Source organism: Struthio camelus, chromosome 6 (genome assembly GCF_040807025.1).
Source record: "Struthio camelus isolate bStrCam1 chromosome 6, bStrCam1.hap1, whole genome shotgun sequence".
Taxonomy (NCBI): domain Eukaryota; kingdom Metazoa; phylum Chordata; class Aves; order Struthioniformes; family Struthionidae; genus Struthio; species Struthio camelus.
Genome location: NC_090947.1, coordinates 46,244,539 through 46,264,651, shown reverse-complemented (window position 1 = coordinate 46,264,651; position 20,113 = coordinate 46,244,539). Strand labels below are relative to the sequence as shown.

General features: G+C 40.1%; 1 protein-coding gene across 2 annotated transcripts in view; it reads left to right on the top strand.

The window, feature by feature from the left end:
* The window catches only part of CCDC148 (coiled-coil domain containing 148), an 81,880-nt gene extending 62,368 nt beyond the window's left edge, over window positions 1–19,512 (top strand). For both annotated transcript variants that reach the window (XM_068949448.1, XM_068949449.1), the window contains 4 exons: window positions 5,177–5,295; window positions 12,311–12,428; window positions 15,510–15,650; window positions 17,621–19,512. In XM_068949448.1, the coding sequence (XP_068805549.1) occupies window positions 5,177–5,295; window positions 12,311–12,428; window positions 15,510–15,650; window positions 17,621–17,767 (525 nt within the window). In that variant the 3' untranslated portion in view covers window positions 17,768–19,512. The remainder of the gene's footprint in view (window positions 1–5,176; window positions 5,296–12,310; window positions 12,429–15,509; window positions 15,651–17,620) is intronic.
* Window positions 19,513–20,113: the final 601 nt, after the last annotated feature.

Genomic DNA, 20,113 nt, shown 5'->3' with positions numbered 1-20,113 from the left:
TTTTATGTCAAGTGGTACAGGCAGGATAGGTCAGTTTAGCTTCAGTTAGGGCAAGAGACTGCAGGATCAAGAAATGTTGGAGGCCTGATACGGAGATGTGTTGGGGCTTTCCATAGGTAACAGGGTACAAGAAATGGCTCAAGTGTTATGCTGCCAATAAGCATGATTGTTGCCTTTTGTAGACTGAGGTTCGGTATTATGATCATATCTAATCACCTTACATAGGTTGAACTGTTTTATATTGTTAAGATTATGCAAAGAAGCATAGCACCTTGAATGCATTCCTCTGTCCTTGAATCAACGTTCACGCAGAGGTTCCCATCTACTTTTCTTGACACTTAGTTGTGGAAATGAGATAAATCAAAGGTTTTTTTTGTCCTAATATATAATTTATTTATTAATGTTTCTTTGAAATCTTACTCTTAATTTTATCTATCTTCACCTCTTCTTTTACATTTATTTTTTTATTCTGTATTAACAGTCATCCTTGGCATAAATTTTGTACCGTTGTAGCATATGTGTTTGCCGTATCCTGCGTTGCACTGTTCTTTAAATTCATTTTATTGCATGATTACATATAGGTACAATTCATGCAATCTGTTGCTTGTCAAAGCCTAACTCTCTAGGGCAGATTTCTTGAACTCTTGTTATTCCCTAACAATACGCAGGGGTTAACCTGCTGAAAGATCCCACAGGGACCTCACAAAGAGGATCTTCAGACCAACTCGTAGAAATCAAGCAGCAAATAGCTATTCTTCCTGCCACCCTGACATGGTGTATCTCTTCCTGGCCTCATGCAGGCTCACATCCACCCAATGCCCGACTCAAAGCCAAGTTCTGTTTTTAAGGGTCACCTTCATTTCCCTGAAAAGCAGCCTATTTCTCTATCTGCTCTCAGTTTGCCTGTCATTAGCAGGATACTGCAGCAGAGTAGGCCTGTATAAGATTTGCGGCTTGGGTTCTTTGCTATAAAGAAATGCAATTTTTTGTAGTAAGATAACTGATGCTTATTAGCTATAAAGTGCTAAAAACAAGAACCTGTCTTGATGGGTGAAGTAAACTGGATAGAGTTAACCAGAAGCTGGACTTAGCTCTGACTTTGCCTAACTGTCCTGCAGGGAAAGAAGCTTTTTCTACATTATCTTTTTGCACCACAAAAATTATTGTTCTTTACATACCTTACTGTAAAAACCAAAACAGTCAGCCTCTTTCCCTTCTTCTTTTTTTTTTTTTTTTTTTTCCAGCAATGAAGAGTTTGTCTCCAACCTCAGTGATAAACATGGAAGTCTCATGGCAGTCTTCATTAGGACTGTTTTTATGGTATAGCTTTGTGATATAACTGAACTGATTGAAGGGTTATCTTAGATTAATACTACAAAAAGTAAATAGTTTTTACCCAGGTATAAGACCAAGTTAGTGCCAACCCTGAGTTTTGCACTAGGAGCTGAGGTGTGTATGTCCCATTCTGGTGGGAGCAGGTACATGTGTCCCTTCCTGCATGCCGTGCAGGTGCTGAGAGTGCTGCCCTGGTTCACACCAAGCGCCTGCCCAGCCCACGTTCTGTCTCCAGCAGTGACCATAATTGTAAGGCAAACACGTGCAATACTTCCCCTCCCTCCACCTGGTTACTTTCCCAGTCTCCAGCTATATTTCATGATGCTACTGTGGTTTGTCTATTTAGGAAGCCCTCCCCAATCACTCTCTCTTCAAGTAATTGCCCAGTCTGTCCTCAAACACATATGAAGCTCTTGTACCCATCCACAAGATGTTCTGGCCATTGCATGAAGAACTATCTCATCACTAAGCATCTGGAGGACAAGAAGGTGATCAGGAGTAGTCAGCATGGATTCACCAAAGGGAAATCATGCTTGACCAATCTGATAGCCTTCTATGATGGGACGACTGGCTGGGTAGATGAGGGCAGAGCAGTGGATGTTGTCTTTCTGGACTTCAGCAAGGCTTTTGACACTGTCTCCCATCACATCCTCCTAGGTAAGCTCAGGAAGTGCAGGCTTAGACGAGTGGACAGTGAGGTGGATGGAGAACTGGCTGGATGGCCGAGCTCAGAGGGTTGTGGTGAATGGCGCAGAGTCAAGTTGGAGGTCTGTAGCTAGTGGTGTCCCTCAGGGGTCAGTCCTGGGTCCAGTCTTGTTCAGCGTATTCATCGATGACCTGGAGGAAGGGCCGGAGTGCACCCTCAGCAAGTTTGCTGATGATACTAAACTGGGGGGAGAGGCTGACACACCAGAAGACTGTGCTGCCATTCAGAGGGACCTGGACAGGCTGGAGAGGTGGGCGGAGAGGAACCTCCTGAAGTTCAACAAAGGCAAGTGCAAGGTCCTGCACCTAGGCAGGAATAATCCCATGCACCAGTACAGGCTGGGGGTTGACCTGCTGGAAAGTAGCTCTGCAGAGAAGGACCTGGGAGTGCTGGTGGACAACAAGTGAAGCATGAGCCAGCGGTGTGCCCTTGTGGCCAAGAAGGCCAATGGTCTCCTGGGGTGCATTAGGCAGAGTGTTGCCAGCAGGTGGAGGGAGGTGATCCTGCCCCTCTCCTCAGCCCTGGGGAGGCCTCACCTGGAGTCCTGTGTCCAGTTGTGGGCTCCCCAGTACAAGAGAGACATGGCGCTCCTGGAGAGAGTCCAGCGGAGGGCTACCAAGAGGATTAGAGGGCTGGAGCATCTCTCCTATGAAGAAAGACTGCAAGAGCTGGGCCTGTTCAGCCTGGAGAAGAGAAGATTGAGAGGGGATCTCATCAACGTGTACAAGTATCTGCAGGGGGAGTGTCAAGAGGATGAGGCCAGCCTCTTCTCCGTGGTGCCCAGCAACAGGACAAGAGGCAACGGGCAGAAACTGAACCACAGGCAGTTCCATCTGAACCTGAGAAAAAACTTCTTCACTGTGAGGGTGACAGAGCACTGGAACAGGTTGCCCGGAGAGGTAGTGGAGTCTCCTTCCCTGGAGATATTCAAAACCCGTCTGGATGTGATCCTGGGCAATATGCTCTAGGTGACCCTGCTGGAGCAGGGAGGTTGGACTAGATGATCTGCAGAGGTCCCTTCCGATTCTGTGATTCTGTCATCTTGTTTGTTCTGAGTCTGGCTCTTAGTAGCTTCATTTGAAGCCTCCTAGTTCTTATACAGGAAGAGAGAGCATCGATCCCTGTCCAGCATCTTCATGCTGTTTATGAATTTGCAGGTTTCTTATCATATCCCCCATAAATAATCTCTTTTTCATCCGAAAAGACCCATCCTATTTCATCATTCCCTATATGAAAACAAGTATGAACAGAATGAACCTTTGATCATTCTTTTTTCTCTTCTCTTTCCATATTAAAAGCTTCTTTTTTCAGAGGAAGGAATCAGAACTGCATATGCTGCTATAATTATATTCTATTTTGTTTTCTATTCCTTTTGTAATAAATCCTGACACTTGAAACATTTGATTTACGCCATGTCCGGAGCCGATGTGTCACAGGAAGGGGTGAATAATGAGACACGAGGATGGAGATGCCACCTCAATCTGTGGCACTGAAAGTGTGAATGCAGTAGTTTGTTCAGCCGTGCTGTTCATGGCTTTCCGTGGTTTCTGTTCCATAAAGGATGTTTTCTTAGCCTTTGTGAAAGTTGCTTCTAGCAGTCGTCAGCTTTAATGAGGCCTACAATTACTTGTAGCTGACAGCTTTGCTTGATGTCAGCCATTGGCACTCATTTGCATGTAGCATCATCAGGAAATTTTGCTGTGTTGCTGCTGGATTATAGAATGGGATTTATGGGAAGACAAACCTCCATTTCGCTCTCTAAGCCACGCAACTTTTTCTCTTCCCATACGAAGTGTCTAAAGTGAGAAAGCCTATTTCTGTGAAGATAATGGACAACATCTTTTTGTAAATGTAGCTGAAAAATTAAAGGGCCAGAGTATGTCTATAGCCACGGCTGACATTGTATCAAGTACTGAACGTTATACCTACCTTTATGCTTATTAGGAGCAGTACTGCTAGCAATCCAGCTATGGCAGTTGGGACTCAGTAAAAATTACTAGTATTGTTTTCTCAGAAGCAAAGTCAATATCTTCCCATTTTGGGGCTGTCTTGTTGACTGGAAAGGTTGCTTTGTGGACTAGACGGCTTCCTGGGCCCCCTGCGACACCCATGTTGTCTGGTTCCAGAACTGTCACCAGTTCCTGAACTGGTTCCTAACACGAGCCTAGAATTGCAGCACTGGAGTCAAATTACTGAATTTCAGTGGAATTGGGATGCTCTTGAAAGTTGTATAAAAAATTTCTGAAGTCAGCACTTCAAAGATGAGAAGCTGATTCTTGTTCCTGTGTCTAAAAACTACTTACTTAGCCTTCAGAGCTGGTTGGTGGCCTGTGAGGTTAGCTCAAGTCACCATTCAAATCTTGGGGAAGTGTATCACTGCAACAATTTTTGTTTTTAAGGTAGCATTTGTAATTTATGTGATAACAAAGTGGGAATGATAATTTTTACTACCAGTTCTGCCTGTTTATCTTTGAAAGACAGCTCTAGTTTTAGGAATTGAATGTCATGGAATTTATTCCAATGAAGAATTCAGAGCTTCACTTGAGCAATATTTGCTTTAAATCAAGGTTTCCCTTTTGGATCAGTAGAAGTTCCTGTTTTCAGACAAGCTTCTCTGCTCAGGTTTCACACACTTGCTGTGGCCTTTCTTCTTCACACAGTTTTGGAAAACATGCATACTTACATGAGGACCACCATGTGCTTTTTCATGTTACTCAGTGAGTTCCACATCAATATGCCATTTCAGCCAAAATAAGCTGGGCTGGCATGCATCCAGCTGTTTGAGCTAACCTAGGACATTTTGACTCAAGGGACGTTCACTTGAACAACATAGTTGAAGGTTTTGGTGGGAGCAAATGAAGGTGGTAACCTCTTCAGTTTGCAGAGCTGAAAATGGGAAAGTTCAAGTGTCTATGGCCTCATATTACTATTTCTGTTTTCGGGATTCCACACCCTGCTCCTCTTCTGCTCCTATTAAATTTTCTGTTAACACACACTGTTCTCAATATAAATATTATTATAAAGGGATAAACTTTGAATTTTCTATAACTTAATACTTTTCTTACTTTGTTTGGTCTCACTATCTTACCTTGTGAATGATTGTTATTTTGTTTAGTGTATTTGTTCAAACTCTAGGTGAAAAAATATTGGGCTGAGAAACAACTCAAGCAGCAAGAACAGGAAGAGAAATATATAGAGCGTATGGAAGAATTAAGAAAATTAATGGCTGAACAAGCAATTAAAGGCAGAGAAAGGTAAAGGAAAATAAATGTGAATAACTATAGCATCAATAGGAGCTTTTTGTAATCTGATTTGTTCTGATCTCCCAACCTTCCAATTAGAATAAATGGAGATAAGTAATTTTTTTTTCTTCCTGTTTGGCAGTTATGCCAGTCCGTATTATGATTGCATCATAATTGTATCCTAGAACAGTTTATTTATTAGTTTGAATTAAATCATATTAATCAGAGTGTTAGACCTATGTAAACCATAAACTGTTGCAATCATAATAAGGTGCACACACTAAAACCAGCTCTCTCCATGGTGTTTTCATTCTAGTTGAGTAATAAGACCTTTTACCTTCCCTTTTAGCAAAATTATTTGTAGTCAGGTTTGATTTGAGAGAGAGGTGAGAGGAGCTCATTGAGCACTTACAGTCAAAGATATCTAATACTCTTTCAGAGAGTCTTAAATTATACCTCCAAATTTTGAGACATTCAGACTATCGAGTATTCAGAGCTAAGTCCTGTTAACAGTTGTTGCATCTCATTTGCATTATGACTCCTCATGATTGTTGTTATCATATATGATATGTGGTATGATATGATTACTATACCAGTGTTTCAGCAGTGTTTCTGGGTTTTTTTGTCCAGCAGCATTATTGTAGAATTTTAACACATGCCAATGAGAACATCTTCAAGATGATTTCCTTACCCTTTAGAACCAATAAGTTTCAAAGTGTGAAAGTAAAATGCAAATGTGTATTGTAATGCATTAGTTTGATGCTGCAGGTGCTGTTGACTCATTTGATATCATTTAGGACTTCAACCTATTCCCATTTGAATCCTTGCCAAGTGTTCCTTGCAGGGTATGATGGCCTTTAATGACCTGCTGAAAAAACAGCTGACTTCATAGAGGAATATAGTTTTCCTCTGTCACGTAGAGGAACAAAAGAACAACTGTGTATGTAGTCTGGCTATAGTTGCTCTCCCTATAAAGTCAAATCACAGATTTACTGTTTCAGCATAGAGGGATCCACCAAATTGCTTGGGCCAAAATGTAATCAAAATAGGGGTAAAGTACCATTAGCATTAAAACACTAAACTTGATCTTAATCATTCTGTGGGAAACACTACTTGGATCTCATTTTGTTATGACACCTTGCTGACAGCTAAAACTTAAACGTCTGTGTCCTTATGTTATAAATATATGTATGGCTTTCCTTAAACATACCTGCAATGATTTCAGCTCAGTTCATCTCTTCATAAACATTGCCTGAAGCTGAAAGGGCAAGATCCGTTTATGTTTTTCAGCAGTAATTAAGCTGTTGTTCAGGTTGCTGGTTTCAAGTGCTTTTCAAATACTCTGAATATTGATACTGAGTAAAGAAATTTTCTTGAAAAATTAAGATTCTAAAATATTATGAATGATATGAATCTTGGACTACTGCCATTCAGTGCTTTTGGATTAAGCTCTATCTAAATAGCCGGTATAATCACATTTAATAACCATTACTGAGTGGAATTGTAGTCGAAACAAAGCAGCAGCTTGTGCAGAAGAAACCAAAACAGAGTTTTAATTAGGAAACATCTTCATATGCCAGACAGAATGTCATTCTGATAAGCTTTAGCTGCTCTCAAACTTCTTTAGAGCCGTTAGATATGGTTGCTTTACCTTTGTAAATAGGGCATTTAATCTTGTCAGTTGAGAGACTGATTGATGTCATTCCACTTTTTCTTTTTCTCTGTTTCCTTCTATATGTAAATAATCTTGGAATTCATCTTTCTAATTCTTCCATTTTTATTCCAGTTTTATCCCCTGAACTCTTCCATTGAAAGAGGTTTCTTTATCTTTCATTTTTTATTTAAACTGGGACTAAAGTTTTGAGGTTTTTTTAATTTTGAGGTTTTTTCCATTTTTTTTAGCAAGTTATATTTTTTGTCCTATAAAGCCTCTATCATTAACTATATTGAAGCTTCAGGGCAAATTATATTCACTGATCTGTTCTTAAGTTCCCTTTCATTTAGTAACTTCTGTGGTCAGTTGTTAGTTCTGCTTAAAAGATAAACTTTTCACAGTAAATCTAAACTGTCATCAAAGGCATGCATCTCCTTAGCCTTATGATTTGTTGAAACAAGGTCATCACCTTGCAAACGTATGAAAAACTGAGATGAAACTCCAGTGAGTATAATGTTGATGCATATAGTTATTGTCCTCTTTATTTCTGTTTTAAAATTTCAGTTGCCAAAGGCTGATGCTGGTAAGGCGCTACCAGCAGACTCAGTACTCACGATAAATCAGAATAGGTTCTTAAATGTGTTTGGTGCCCCATATTTCACACCCATACTTGAACATTTTGAACTCCGTATGTTCCTGGCCCTAGGAAAATGGGAATCAATTCATTTACAGGTGTTTTTAAGCATCATTTTAGGTTTGCAGAACATTTTGAAAAGGTGGGTGTGAGGATTGTACCTGTGAAAATACATTGTTGTTATTCAAAGTGTTGATTTGTAGTCATGTGCATTATAGATTGTTCCATAAAAGTTGTACTGAAATAATGTTCACTTTAGTAAGAATAATTCTGCTCAGTTTGATTCTGTCTTATTATTATACATTTAATTAAAATATAAAGGAACAAAATGCAGTCCTTCTGTGTGTAAGCCCATACAAAAGCTAGGCGAGGCATACTACTGAACTGCTTTCTCTTTAAGTCCTTCATGATCAGGATCCACACTTCCTAGTTTCACGTTAGTTGACAATAAGCCTTCAGAGCTGCCAAAAACTACTCTTCTGGTATGCCATATTCTAAGAGTTGAAGAGAGTAGCCAGTGGACTTATGTTCTCCCAGCTTCCCCAGGTTAGCCCATGCCGCTCCCGCCCACAGCAGGAATAGGAAAAAAAAAAAAAAAAAGGTGGCTGTACGCTATTAAAATATCACTAAAAATGGGCTGTTCTTATTTGGGTCATATGTGTTCACAACACAGCCAAATTCCACTGGAAAGATTGTGGAAGATGGCCATAAAAATGACAAGATCTGCTCTTTGGATTTATGGGCAAGCTTCCGTAGCAGAAGAAGCACACACACGTACATAAATGACTGAGCTTTCAGCAGAACTGATCAGGAAAAAATGACTTTCTTTAAGCCTGCGTACTGCACTGTGCCATTCAGTTGGGGAGCGTTCTTTTCTCGTGGTAAGGAATGTTATAGAATGAAGTATAGAGAAATGGCACAGCTCACTGAGGAATGCAGTAAGGAATACTCGCACCTCCAGGCTATTATGAGTCAAAAGTCAGTAAGTGCTTAGCATTATGTTTCCCAGAATTGGCATACTGTACAAAATAAAACAGTGTAAAAAAAATGCTTACTGTTTGTGGAGATTAGTAATTCTTTGAGATTACTTAGTGCTTTTCATCTTCAAAGCCTTCAAAACATTAATCCAAGAAGGGCAGAGGGATGTTACTGTTATTAGGTACTGTAGTGCCACAAGTACAGTATGTGGCATTTTAGAAAATGTATTGCACTAAACTTAGGTAGACACACCGGCATAATGATTGCATGGTGCGGAACTGCAGTCCTACAGAAACTGACTGCATTCGTACATGTTTAACCTGTTACAGTACCCAGATCGTTCTGGAGCCTTTGCAGAGCTGAGCATAAAAGACAAGAACAGGCCAGTATTACAGTTCTGATCTGAAACATTGTCAGGGTTTTTTGGGGATGGAAAAGATTTTTGGATGCAGGAGCTGACTGACTGTTCCAAGAACAAGATATGGCCTGGAAAGTACATAGAAACTGGGACAGGTCCAATAAGATAGTAGAAAAATGGTCTCGTGTTATCCGGAATTGCTTCTAAATTGAAGATAAAATCAAGCAATCAGGTTTTTAAAAAAACCTCATTATTACAGAGTCACTCTGGAGCTCTATTTATTCAGGTCTCCCTTGGTAATTGCAAGACACCAGATAACCGGAGTTATGACCAGATCAAAGCAAAGAATTAAAGGCACCTGAAACTGGATGGCAATGAATTTAAAGTGATTAAGTCCAAATTTGTGATCTACAACTCCTCTCCTTAAAAGCTGTCTAACAGTAGAGACATTTAACTAATGTTGGACCATTTCATTTTTTGGCCTGGAAATTCCTGGGTAGCTGCAGTTTTCTGTTGCGTGCATGCTCAAATTATGCTCTTCTGAGCAGCTGGCACTCAGCACTTGCCTAAACCCCGTGGGTTTAAGTTTATATTAGTTCCCTTTGGTCTTGATCAAGTAAAAGAGGCTGAGAGTACTGAGTTCAGCACAAATCTTGATAGGCAATGCTACCTGCCTTCAGAAACATGGGAGAGGGGAAAGGAGCAAAGAATTGCCTGGACACCCAGCCCGTGCTCCACCCAATGCTCCACTGTGGGGGGAACCAGAGCAGAAAGAATCTGGAAAAACTATGCAAAAAAAGCTGGATGTTGGGGCTGTTCAGTCAGGCAGGCAAGTGGGAGGGTGTTAGCGGAGTCGAGTGCTTGCAGAAGTTTTGCTTCAAGCTTGTGCTAGAAACCTTCTCCTGCAGGTGCAAGCCATGCTGAGGAGCGTCTTAGGGCTCAGGTCCCGCTTAGGCTGCACCTAGGCGCAACCACAGCTCTTTGACTTCATTTGCAGTTTAAACTAGCAAAGAATCTGCCCGTCAGTGTGTGCCTTGGGAACTGGCGGCTACTTCTGAAAAGTTTGAACTAGTGCGTAAAGCACTTCATATCCCAGCTACCTAGTGCCTTGGCAGCATTGTGCATCCATTCAGTACTTCACAGGTGGAAACAGAAGCAGATCTTAGCCTCCGTGATGTGATCTAATCTCTGGATAATGCTTTCTGCTGTTTACATGAGATATATATTCAACTGACAACAGTGAACAGGATAAGTGGTGATCTAAGGCAAGAATGCCAGCTTTATTATAACTGTATTTTTTCTAAGTTCCACTAAATTGTCATAATAAACGTGGTAGCTCATTTTTTCCTATTGGATATTTATGAGACAGTATCTGAAAGGAGAGTTTTAGTGAAATTATGCTTATCAAAAATTACATTAGTGTGTACCCGTAATACTTCAGAAGGTAGCTGTACTGAAACTAATCAGCTAAGCTCATTTTTCAGCTGGTGATTTATTACAATTATTACTTACTGTTGTACTGAAGGTCAAATATGAGTATTCAAACATTTTATTGTAAGTTTCTATAAAATTTACTTTCAAGAAAATTTATGTTGAAGAAGTAGTAGCTAAAATATTAGTAAATATAGTGTAGTTAAAAAGGTAAACTATATTTAGATGAGACACTGTGAAATCAAAGCTCAAGTAAACATTTAAAATCAAATATAAAAAAATTAGAAGGGTTTTCTAAACTAGAAGTACGTTATATAACTGAAAATGTATTTACAAGGCTTCCTGCCTTACCTAAACGTAGATTTCATAGCTCTGCCGTTGCCCTCTGACCATGAAACTTAAAATTTTTATTAGTACTGGCCTTGGCATCTATAGCATGAACAAGAAGATGATCAACTTGGGAAAGTACAGTCATGAAAACACGATCCTTCTCCTTTTCAGGAACAACAAATGCTACTTCAAGATGCTCAGTCCTTGTTCTATCCTTGTGTGACTGTCTGTGACTTTGGTAATCATTTGCACCTGTTCAGACTGGGTAGGGAAATATAATAAAATGTTTCCATTTGGATTTTGCAATGTTGTACACTCCTCCTATGTGTATAAAAACGTCTGCAGTAGAGACAAAGCATTTGAGATTAGATCTGGATGTGTGGCCCTCAGTTTTCTTTCTTGGTAATTTATAAAAGTTCCCAGGGCATTGGATTTCATATTTGATAACACTGGATTATTTTAGAAAAAATATTATAGTGCAGTCAGCTCAAGCAGAGTGAAAGGTTTTCAATATAATACAAATTTCATTTGCCATTTTTTAGGAAAAAGGAACATTGCTACTTTTTATTAAATTCTCTTCATATAAAAAGCAGATTAGGCTCTCTCCCTGGAACAAAATTACCGCTGAACATTATTGATGTAAGCATTCATCTGCCTAAATGGCAATGGCAACGATAACAAACTGAAAGCATCTCTTGGGCATCCTTGGGCAGCGTTGTACCACCCTCTTGAGACAGACTTGTCCTGATAATTGTTATTGGGTTATTGATGCAGTGGTCTGTTATAGCTACCGAGATAACTGTACATTTAGTCCTAATTTTTGCAATTTATAGTAAAGTCATATATTCCTTTGAGCTTACTACAATTCTGCAAATAGTAAAATAAAAATACCCAAGTTTTACTGCAGTTGAAGCAGCTCTTCCTTCTCCATTTCTCTAAAGGCAAGTTAAAGTTTGAAGGAGGAAAGGAGGATAATTCTCTGAATACAGAGCGTGGCAATGGCTAATACTATGTAAGAACTAACGGTGACCTACCAAAGCATAGCCTACAGCTTCATAAGAAACTGAGTTTGGCGGTGGATTGAGGCTTAGTAGGAAATACAGTGACGGCAGTAATTTGGGAAGTATAAAAACCTACTGCAAAAAGTTGACCAGCAAAGATAATGCTGGAGAAAGTACATGTTTCAGTAGAAAGTACATGTTGTGCAACCCCCCTATTTTCCTTTCTGAGGAAGGATATGATTTTCAAGTTTTCCTTGCTTTTTCCAATAACAAGATTGGGAGTGATTTATTTCTTTTTAAAGGAAAAGGTTATAGGGCTGAGTTTTGCTGCCATTCACAGATGTCAGAGAACATTTCTTCTTGGCCAAGAAAATGGGGAAAAAAAAAGAGTAACAGGGCTATAAATAATGCTAGAGGAAAGCTGGTCTCTGGAAATGAAGTCTGAAAGGTGAGCCAACTTGTAAAAAATATTAATTAAAAAAAGCATTCATTAAATTTTTCAGGTGTTTTGATGAAACATCCAATTACTTAAGTGGATACAGAAAACATGAGACTAGTTTTTAAACTGAAACTTGATAATGGAAATTTAAAATAAAACTTGAGCAATGTTTTTTTACATTTGTGTGTACACTGTTGTGCAGGGTAAAGTTTAGACAAGCATTGTTAGAAAAGCGATTGCTGGAGAAAAAGGAACTGGCCCTTCAAGAAACACATGAAGCAGAAGAAAGAGAGAAGTGCCTTGAAGCACTCCGACAACAGGTGTGTTTATTTCCTGTATATAGTATTTTCATATACAGTAAAGATACGAACATACACTGTCATATTGCATGAAAGATAAAAAGAACAATCTATCAAAAGCCAATAAAAGAAGAAGTTAAAATGCAGTTTACGTCTGACATTAACATTAATTCTGTCACGTTACAAATCTTGTGTGCATTGTAATTTTGACAAGAAGAACATTAAGATGTTAAATTGCACTGCAGAAGCTGTTGATATTTGAAAAGGGATATTAATTTCTCTGGGTTGAGTCTGTTTTCTCTTTTTCTTTCTTTTTTTTAATCTTAAGTCTGCATTAAGTCTCAGTCAAGATTTATGAGTAGTTTAAATACTTCTTAAATTTTGAAAACTTACAGACCTTGGACTACAAGTCTTCAGGGAGATAAATTTAACTCTCTGTGAAACTTCTGCACCTGATTTTAAAAAGGACATCTCACAAAAAGCTTGCTAATGTTTGCCAACTTAAATGTATTCTGTTAAATTTTTTCTCTTACTGACTTTTGAAGTAGTAACGTTGCCTTAATATGTATTTTTGTATCTAATCTGCTTATTTTTTCCTCCAAAGAGTACAAGGAAAAATCTGGAATTCAAATTATTTGCACTCCAGGAAGTGCAGCCAAAAGGTACAGCCAAAGGAAAATAAGGGAGAGAGAAAAGGTGCTTTCTAACACCTTTTGATTTTGAATAATTTAAACACTACTAACGTGGCAGCTTTCTCCTCTGGATTACCTATAGTTAAAAATACAGTGTTTGATGCAGCCTTGACCTCACCTCCAGCCTGTCCTTGGGCTTGGGATTAGCCAGCCCAGCGCAGTGCGTGTGAAGTTCTTCTGTAATCCCCTGTGGACTGTTTGTGGCCTTGTAAGTGCTTTCACGTCAGCATTTGGGTTTTACAAAATCAAGAAGAAAGAAGAACATAAGAGCTCAATCTTTTGTGGGAGAGCAAGCGGAATAGGAATGAATAAACCTCAGGGATCTTTTGGCTGCTATTTCAGTCTTTTTTTTAAGCACTTGAACTCAAGCTCATTTCCAGTAAATAATAATTTATTTTTAAAAATCTGATTCAGTTAAATATTTTGTTGTAATAACAGTATTGATTTTAGATTGTCAATGTGTTATTAAGAAGAATTCTATTAGGTCTTTTCAAAGTTATTGGTTCAATTGCATTGGCTTTGGTGTCATATTTTATGAGTGGCAGTAATGCTGGTTGAGAGCCATAAACTGTTCATCTCTACTGACCAATCCAATTCTCTTATCAAGGTAAAAATGCTTCTGGAATTGCCTTTGACCAGAATGGTAGAGCTTCTGCTTCATTATTTTTCCAACCAATATTTATTATCTGTGTTTCATACTGATGAAATACTGCTGTATGGAACATACCCCTTAAGTTTTCTGCGGGAAAAAATAAGATCTTTAGAAAAGTTATCCAGTTTGTATATTCTGACACCCTGTAAATACAAAGATAACATTTTTAAAAAGAGGGAAGGAAAAAAAGTAATTATCAGAGACAACTCTAATTTTTTTTGTTAATAGCTTTTCAATTGGTGTGTCCTGACTTTGATTATTTTCCTCATGAATCTTGCTGTATTTTGCAAAGTAGTATTAACCTATGTCTATATATTTTAACACAAAGAAACTATGCCATGAAAAAAGCATCTAAAACCTGCAGACTCCAAACCATGACTCATGCACAACATAGTGTCTGAGAGAATCTGTGCTATGGATCTAGCCCCAGGAAATTAAACAGTTAAAACAGATACACTTAAACAAACAAAAAAAAAGAAGGTATGATGTTATTTGTGACATATTACTCACTGTTGTTACCCGTGATTCGGTAAAAATTGTGAACTACTCATCTGAGAACCTTTATTTCCATCGGTAGAAAAAGAAGGAAGACTGGACTTCCAGGAATGTAGGTATTGCTCGATTATGAGCCTGCTGGTTCCTTTGGTTACTGGTTTTGCAGGTCAGCTCCTGTGCGCCACTGCCGGGGAGCGGAGGATGCTATCGCCTCCCTTTTACAGCTGCTAAGCTGCAGCCTCCGCCACGTCCGGGACCGCGCACTGCTGTTATCCACCAAAACGCTGTTTTCTGGTGGCCTAAAGCTTAGCAGAGGCTTATTTCCTACCAGGAATATAGTGAGGTAGTGATGTGAGTCACAGAAATGCCATCCAGCTTTCAGATTTATTTTCAGTTTTCAAGGACTAGCAGTTGGCATCCACCTCGTACAGGTTATTCTGTGTTAATCCTGCCCACGTGACAAGCAGTCCTCTAGCTAACAGCAGTTCTGCACGGCACTAAATCAAGCCCAGCCAATTAATTGTCCCCAATTTAAAGCTGGGAAGCTGGGAAAAATCTCCCTGGTTGTTCTCTGTCAAAGTGGTTCTGCTCTTTCCCTCTCATTCCGAACTATTACAGTACTTTGTTAGAGAGCTGAGGGATGAAACTGAAGGCTCCTCCGCTGCACAGAGGTTTGGAAATGATAATCTGATGTTCCTCATATGAGATCTGATAGGTCTTGTTCACCTTGAATTTTGGAAGCAGAAGACAATTGTGTTTTTGAGTCTGCTTTGGATAAAAGGCAATAATTGTTAGTAGATATAAAGTCAGAGACACGGAGGAAAAGGAACTGACAGAACTCAGAAGGTGAAACTGGTAGTTGTGTAACTCGTCCTGAGTAGGATCGGTAATGGGATGTGTTGCTGGAGTAACTGGTTTGTTCTGGGACCGACTTCTGCATGAGCATAACGTAACTAAGAGGCAGGCCTAGTCAGGGCTTGAGATCTGAACAGTTTTTGAGCCCACGCGCTATGATGCAAAATGCAAATCACTGGCCTTGAGACCTAACCCAGTATCCCTAGAGGCGACACTCAAGCTCTGGACTCAAATTTTAAGCTTTACAACGTTTATATATGGAAGCAAAGTGGTGTAAGATACCTTCTGGAATTCTTAAACTAGGTAAGCGATCACGTTGTCAAAGGACGTGTTATTGATAATGACCTTTCTCACCTTAGCTCTACACAGATAGTAAAGGTGGTGTTGTTTTCATATCGTGTATTTTAGGTTGCTGTTGTTGCAAAACTAGATCCAGCTAGAGCAGTGTCTGATACAGTGGCATCTAAAGCTCGGATGGGTGTTGGAACTGAAGAAGAATTTGTTCTTCAAAAGCCACTATTTAAATTGCATACATACAATGAACAACAGGTGATTGTCTATAATCGTACTATATAGTTTATTGTATGCAAATATGTCGTAATAGTAATATGATAGTAATATTATCAATATATGCTAAATAGCTAAATTAACAGTAGAATAAAAAATAAAATGTATGTAAAAATAAGCACACTTGGCGTAATGGGCAGGGTAAGCTGTGTGACCCCGTGCTGGGGCTGAGCTCCTGCGCCGCTCCTGAGCAGCATCTCCTGGTGCCACCTCCGGAGACGGAAAACCCGGCTGGACGGGCACCAGGGCTGAGCTGGTCCGGCATTTCCTGCGGCCATTAGCTAGTTTGAGTCATCTCTCTGCTGTTATTTCATTTCAAAACCGATCTCTTTTACATTTTTATGAATTTATTTAGAAGTGCCTCCTCCTCACCTGCTGCAGTGTTTGAAGCGAACTGCCCCAACATAAAACTCCTCCTGCCTGTTCATGAAAGAGCTGTATCGAGAAAAACTTAATTATAGGGTGGAGGAGTATTCTTTCTTAGAAGACTGTACACAACACAAATCTCTTCATAAGCTGAAAATTAGTGCCTGACTATCTTTACACTGTTGCTGAACTGAAGATCAGTTGGCATTTCATATGCAAGGGCTGAAGGGGAAGAGACCAGTCGGGTGTGAAGAAGGCAGGAAATTGAAGTGACTGCACTCCCGTTCCCAGGTCGTTCCGATTGCTGAGGGCAGTGCTGGCTCTATGTACAATCGAATTAAGCGACATAGAGAAGGATTTTTTGACTCGTTGTTCCACGTTGGCTAAATCTATGTATTTGAAATTATTCCCATGCTGGAATCCGGAAAGTGTATTTACAAAAACAGGAATGCTGTTGATATAGTTCTGTGGCATAAAAGCTTTATTTTAGCACTGAATAGACTGAAAAATAAATGATGTCTATAACTAAGATTTTCCAGCACCTTCCCATTGTAACAGTTGTGCTAAACTGAGACATTGTAAAGCTTCCTGGTTTGGTAAAAGAGAGACATGCTGCAAGGGATGTAGTTTTTGCTTGGCTATAGAAATTTATCTAAATCTGACTGATGTATGAGCTTTTGAAAAGTCTTGAGCTTTTGAAAAGTCTTAAGCTTTCAAATGCTCTGAAAATGCCTGTTTGAGTTTGGTACCTGAATTCTTAGAACATTGTGCATGTTTCACCCCCAACAGTTTTTTTTCCTGCTGCCTGGACTGCAATGCGTGACTCCTGCCAGGCGTGATAGCGTGCTCTGTCCCATGGCTGCAGAGGTTTTATGGATAGCGTTCCCTGTGCCCGGCCTTCCTGGCAGCGCTGCGCACTGCGGCAGGTGATGCCAGAAGCAGAAGCTGTTACGACTGGTCTCCTTGTTCTTTCAGTGCCGCCCCACGGTAGCCCATGCAAGAAGGGGGTGAAAGAAAGAGCCAAACAGGGCTCCGGGCAAACTTTGTCAAATACTTTTTGATAAATTTTAGAATTAATTTATTTCCTTGGGCCTAGTTATTATGTAAAGGGAAGTGGTACTACCACGTAGCTGTAGAGCAGTGCTGCGAAAAAAAATCACAAATGTATTTGAAACTCGGATTCTGCGGACACAAACAGGAGATGAAGCGTCTTGTGCTGAAAGCAGGGTTTGGTGAGGGGGTCCCTTAGAGAAGCGTGCAGCTCTTCAGTGAGTAGGCTGCAGCAAAGTCACTCACTTCCTCATCTGCCTTTAGACGTTCGCAGAGGAACGGCAACGCGGGTTCTTTGTTAAAACAGTTTGTGACCGTTAATATTAAAAAAGGTGATATTGAAATGTGTGTGATGAGATAGGGTTAGTCACTGTAGATTTTCTCTACTTTTGAAGGCTTTATTTTATAAGCAGAATTTTTAAACTCTTGTAAAACTCTTAATGCATATGCTCAGAAATGATCTGTAAGATACACTGTGTGTATGAGGAAATTATTGTTTTGTTTCTGTTCATTGTTGCTGTGGTTTATTTTAACAGATCATTTCAGACCCTAGGCTTCGTGTTGAGCTAGCTCTTCGAGAAGCTGGACTTCATAAAACACTTTACGCAAAAGAGATTTTACCAAAAATTCCTCCGCTGAAGCTTCCAAGAAGAGATATGGAATCTACAGCTTTTAAAATGTAGAGGACGTCTCACCTATCGAGAGCTGAGAGGATCCTGGGGGTACGGTCTTGGCTCTTCTGTGAAAACTTGTAATAAACTTTCCATAGGCTGTTTCATGGAACTACTGTTTCTGCACTCATCTTAAAAAAAACCGTTTGCGTTTCCTGTGCGGCGCTCAGCGCACCATTTTACACTCCCCCACAATCCTGAGCAAAGCTTCATAATGCCATATTTAGGAACACAATATACTGAAATTGTAATTTAATGGTCTCAAGTCGAATCGAACCCCTTCAACAAAGCTACTGGAAGACTGGGCGTGGAGGGAGCCCCTGTCAAGATTTATACACGGTTTATTCCGAGGTTTTTTCCTAGCAATGTTTTCCACAGCCCTGCTCTGGATCGGGTGGAGTTGGTGTTTTATGAGGGCCGGGGGCTGCCAATTCCTGAGGCTCGCCTCCTTACTCCTTGGAGCTACGTGGCCAGAAGACGTTTGCCCAAGAAATCCTATCACCCCGTTCGCTGCCGTGGTGGAGGTTCGGTGGAGGGTCTGTGGGCTCAGGCTGTTGTGGTATAACGCTGCAGAACTTGCAGTGTCCTTTTCCACTGGAAGGCAGGACATCTGTGCATGAAAGACTCCCACAGAAATTACAGCCAATCTGATAAATAACGTTTTGAGTAGGCGCTCTGTTTGTTTTGTAATTGGCAACATAAATCCAAAATAACTTTGCAGAATGGTCATTTTAGATTATGTTATGGTATACAAATGCATCCCATATAACTTTCATTCCAGGTTGCTTGAGAATTTTATTTTTTTAATTATAAAATCCTCATTATCATGAATGCTTCTATTATTCCTTGATTATTATAAGAAGAAACTTAACCTTTGTCTATATTTAGAAACCAATTTGTTGCATCATGTTTACTGCAAACCAATCACTCAAACAATTTCATACTGCAAATTAGTCTTTCAGAATAAACTATAAAATCAGAAATAGCATTTCAGCTCTGGGATCTTTATTTTGCCGCTGAAAACCACTGAATATGATTCAATTAAATGAAAGGAAAATTGATGTCATTTTATTTTGTAACTGATTACGTTTCAAGCCCTGCATAAGAGGAGTGTAAAATGGATGTAAACAAGATAAATTTAGCAGTTTAACCACAAATTTCTAAGGGCAATAAATAACAGAAGGATCTGAACATCCATGTTAGTGTATCTAGGTAATGATAGGAACTTCGTTAGTGGGATATCGCGATGTGTTGTCTTGGTCGTTGGATCACGTACGTGAACTGTCCTGCGAGGCAGGCGGCGCCTCCTCGTTACCTGGTGGAGAGCCTGGGGATGGGGCAGGTGGTGGCCCTCTCTCTGCTCTGCCAACGGAGCCTTTAGTGCAGGCACGGCACGCGCCAGGAGGGACGTTTTACTGCTAGCCGTTATATACCACCTTCTTAAATGGCTGGACAAAGCGCCCCGAGCTGCCGACACGCGCAGCCCTTTGCCCCACGTGCCGGCCAGCAGCGTCCAGCGATGTGAGTTTTTCACAGCTCATGCTGATGGCAACGTTGATAACGATTTTTCGGCTGAGGTCTGATCCGAGCGAGTGTCTCTGAGTGTCTGGGGAGGGAGGGTGACGCTGGCCTGCGTGTTTGAGGGCACAAACTCATAAGCGGACGGAGAAGGCAAGAAGGGTGCCAGACAGACCAAGGGGAGAACCCGTGTAACAGACTGGAGAGCAAGGGAAGTTCAAGACCAAGAAAGTGGAGATACTTATAGGAACACATGTTTTCATCACAAATGCTTTCTATGTTTGTAAGAAAGAATTAGAAAAATTAAAGTTATTTTTGTAGAAAGACATATGAAATTGCTTGCATATAAAAATATTTATTTAGAGCATGTTTCTTGAGATTTTTTTCTATTGGAAATACACTTCTCAACCACTGTGTGTTGTGGTGCTCCTGCTCTGCTATGTTGCACTTGGTAAGGATAGCACTTCTGAGTCTTAGCTATCCTTCATGCAGATATATGACGTGTATGGAGTTTGGCTAATGGTCTGATTTTTTTTAAAGCCTGAGAACAATTTCTTCATGAAACTGAAGTCTTTCACTTTTAGGCTATACTATACATCTATGAATTCTGGTAATCAGAACAGTAGCTTAGCTGCTAACTCGCACTTCAAAGTCAAACATCCAGTGGGGGAGTTGGGGCGTGCAAGATCTGTTCTGCAAACATATGTGCCCATAATGCTTATGTGCCTGTAAGCTTATGTTCACATTCTCCGAAGCTGGTACCGTTTAGAGAAAAAGAAGAAAATGCGAGTGATTGCAATGCCAGTTCTGGTCCCTCTAAAAACAGAGGGGCTTTTGCAG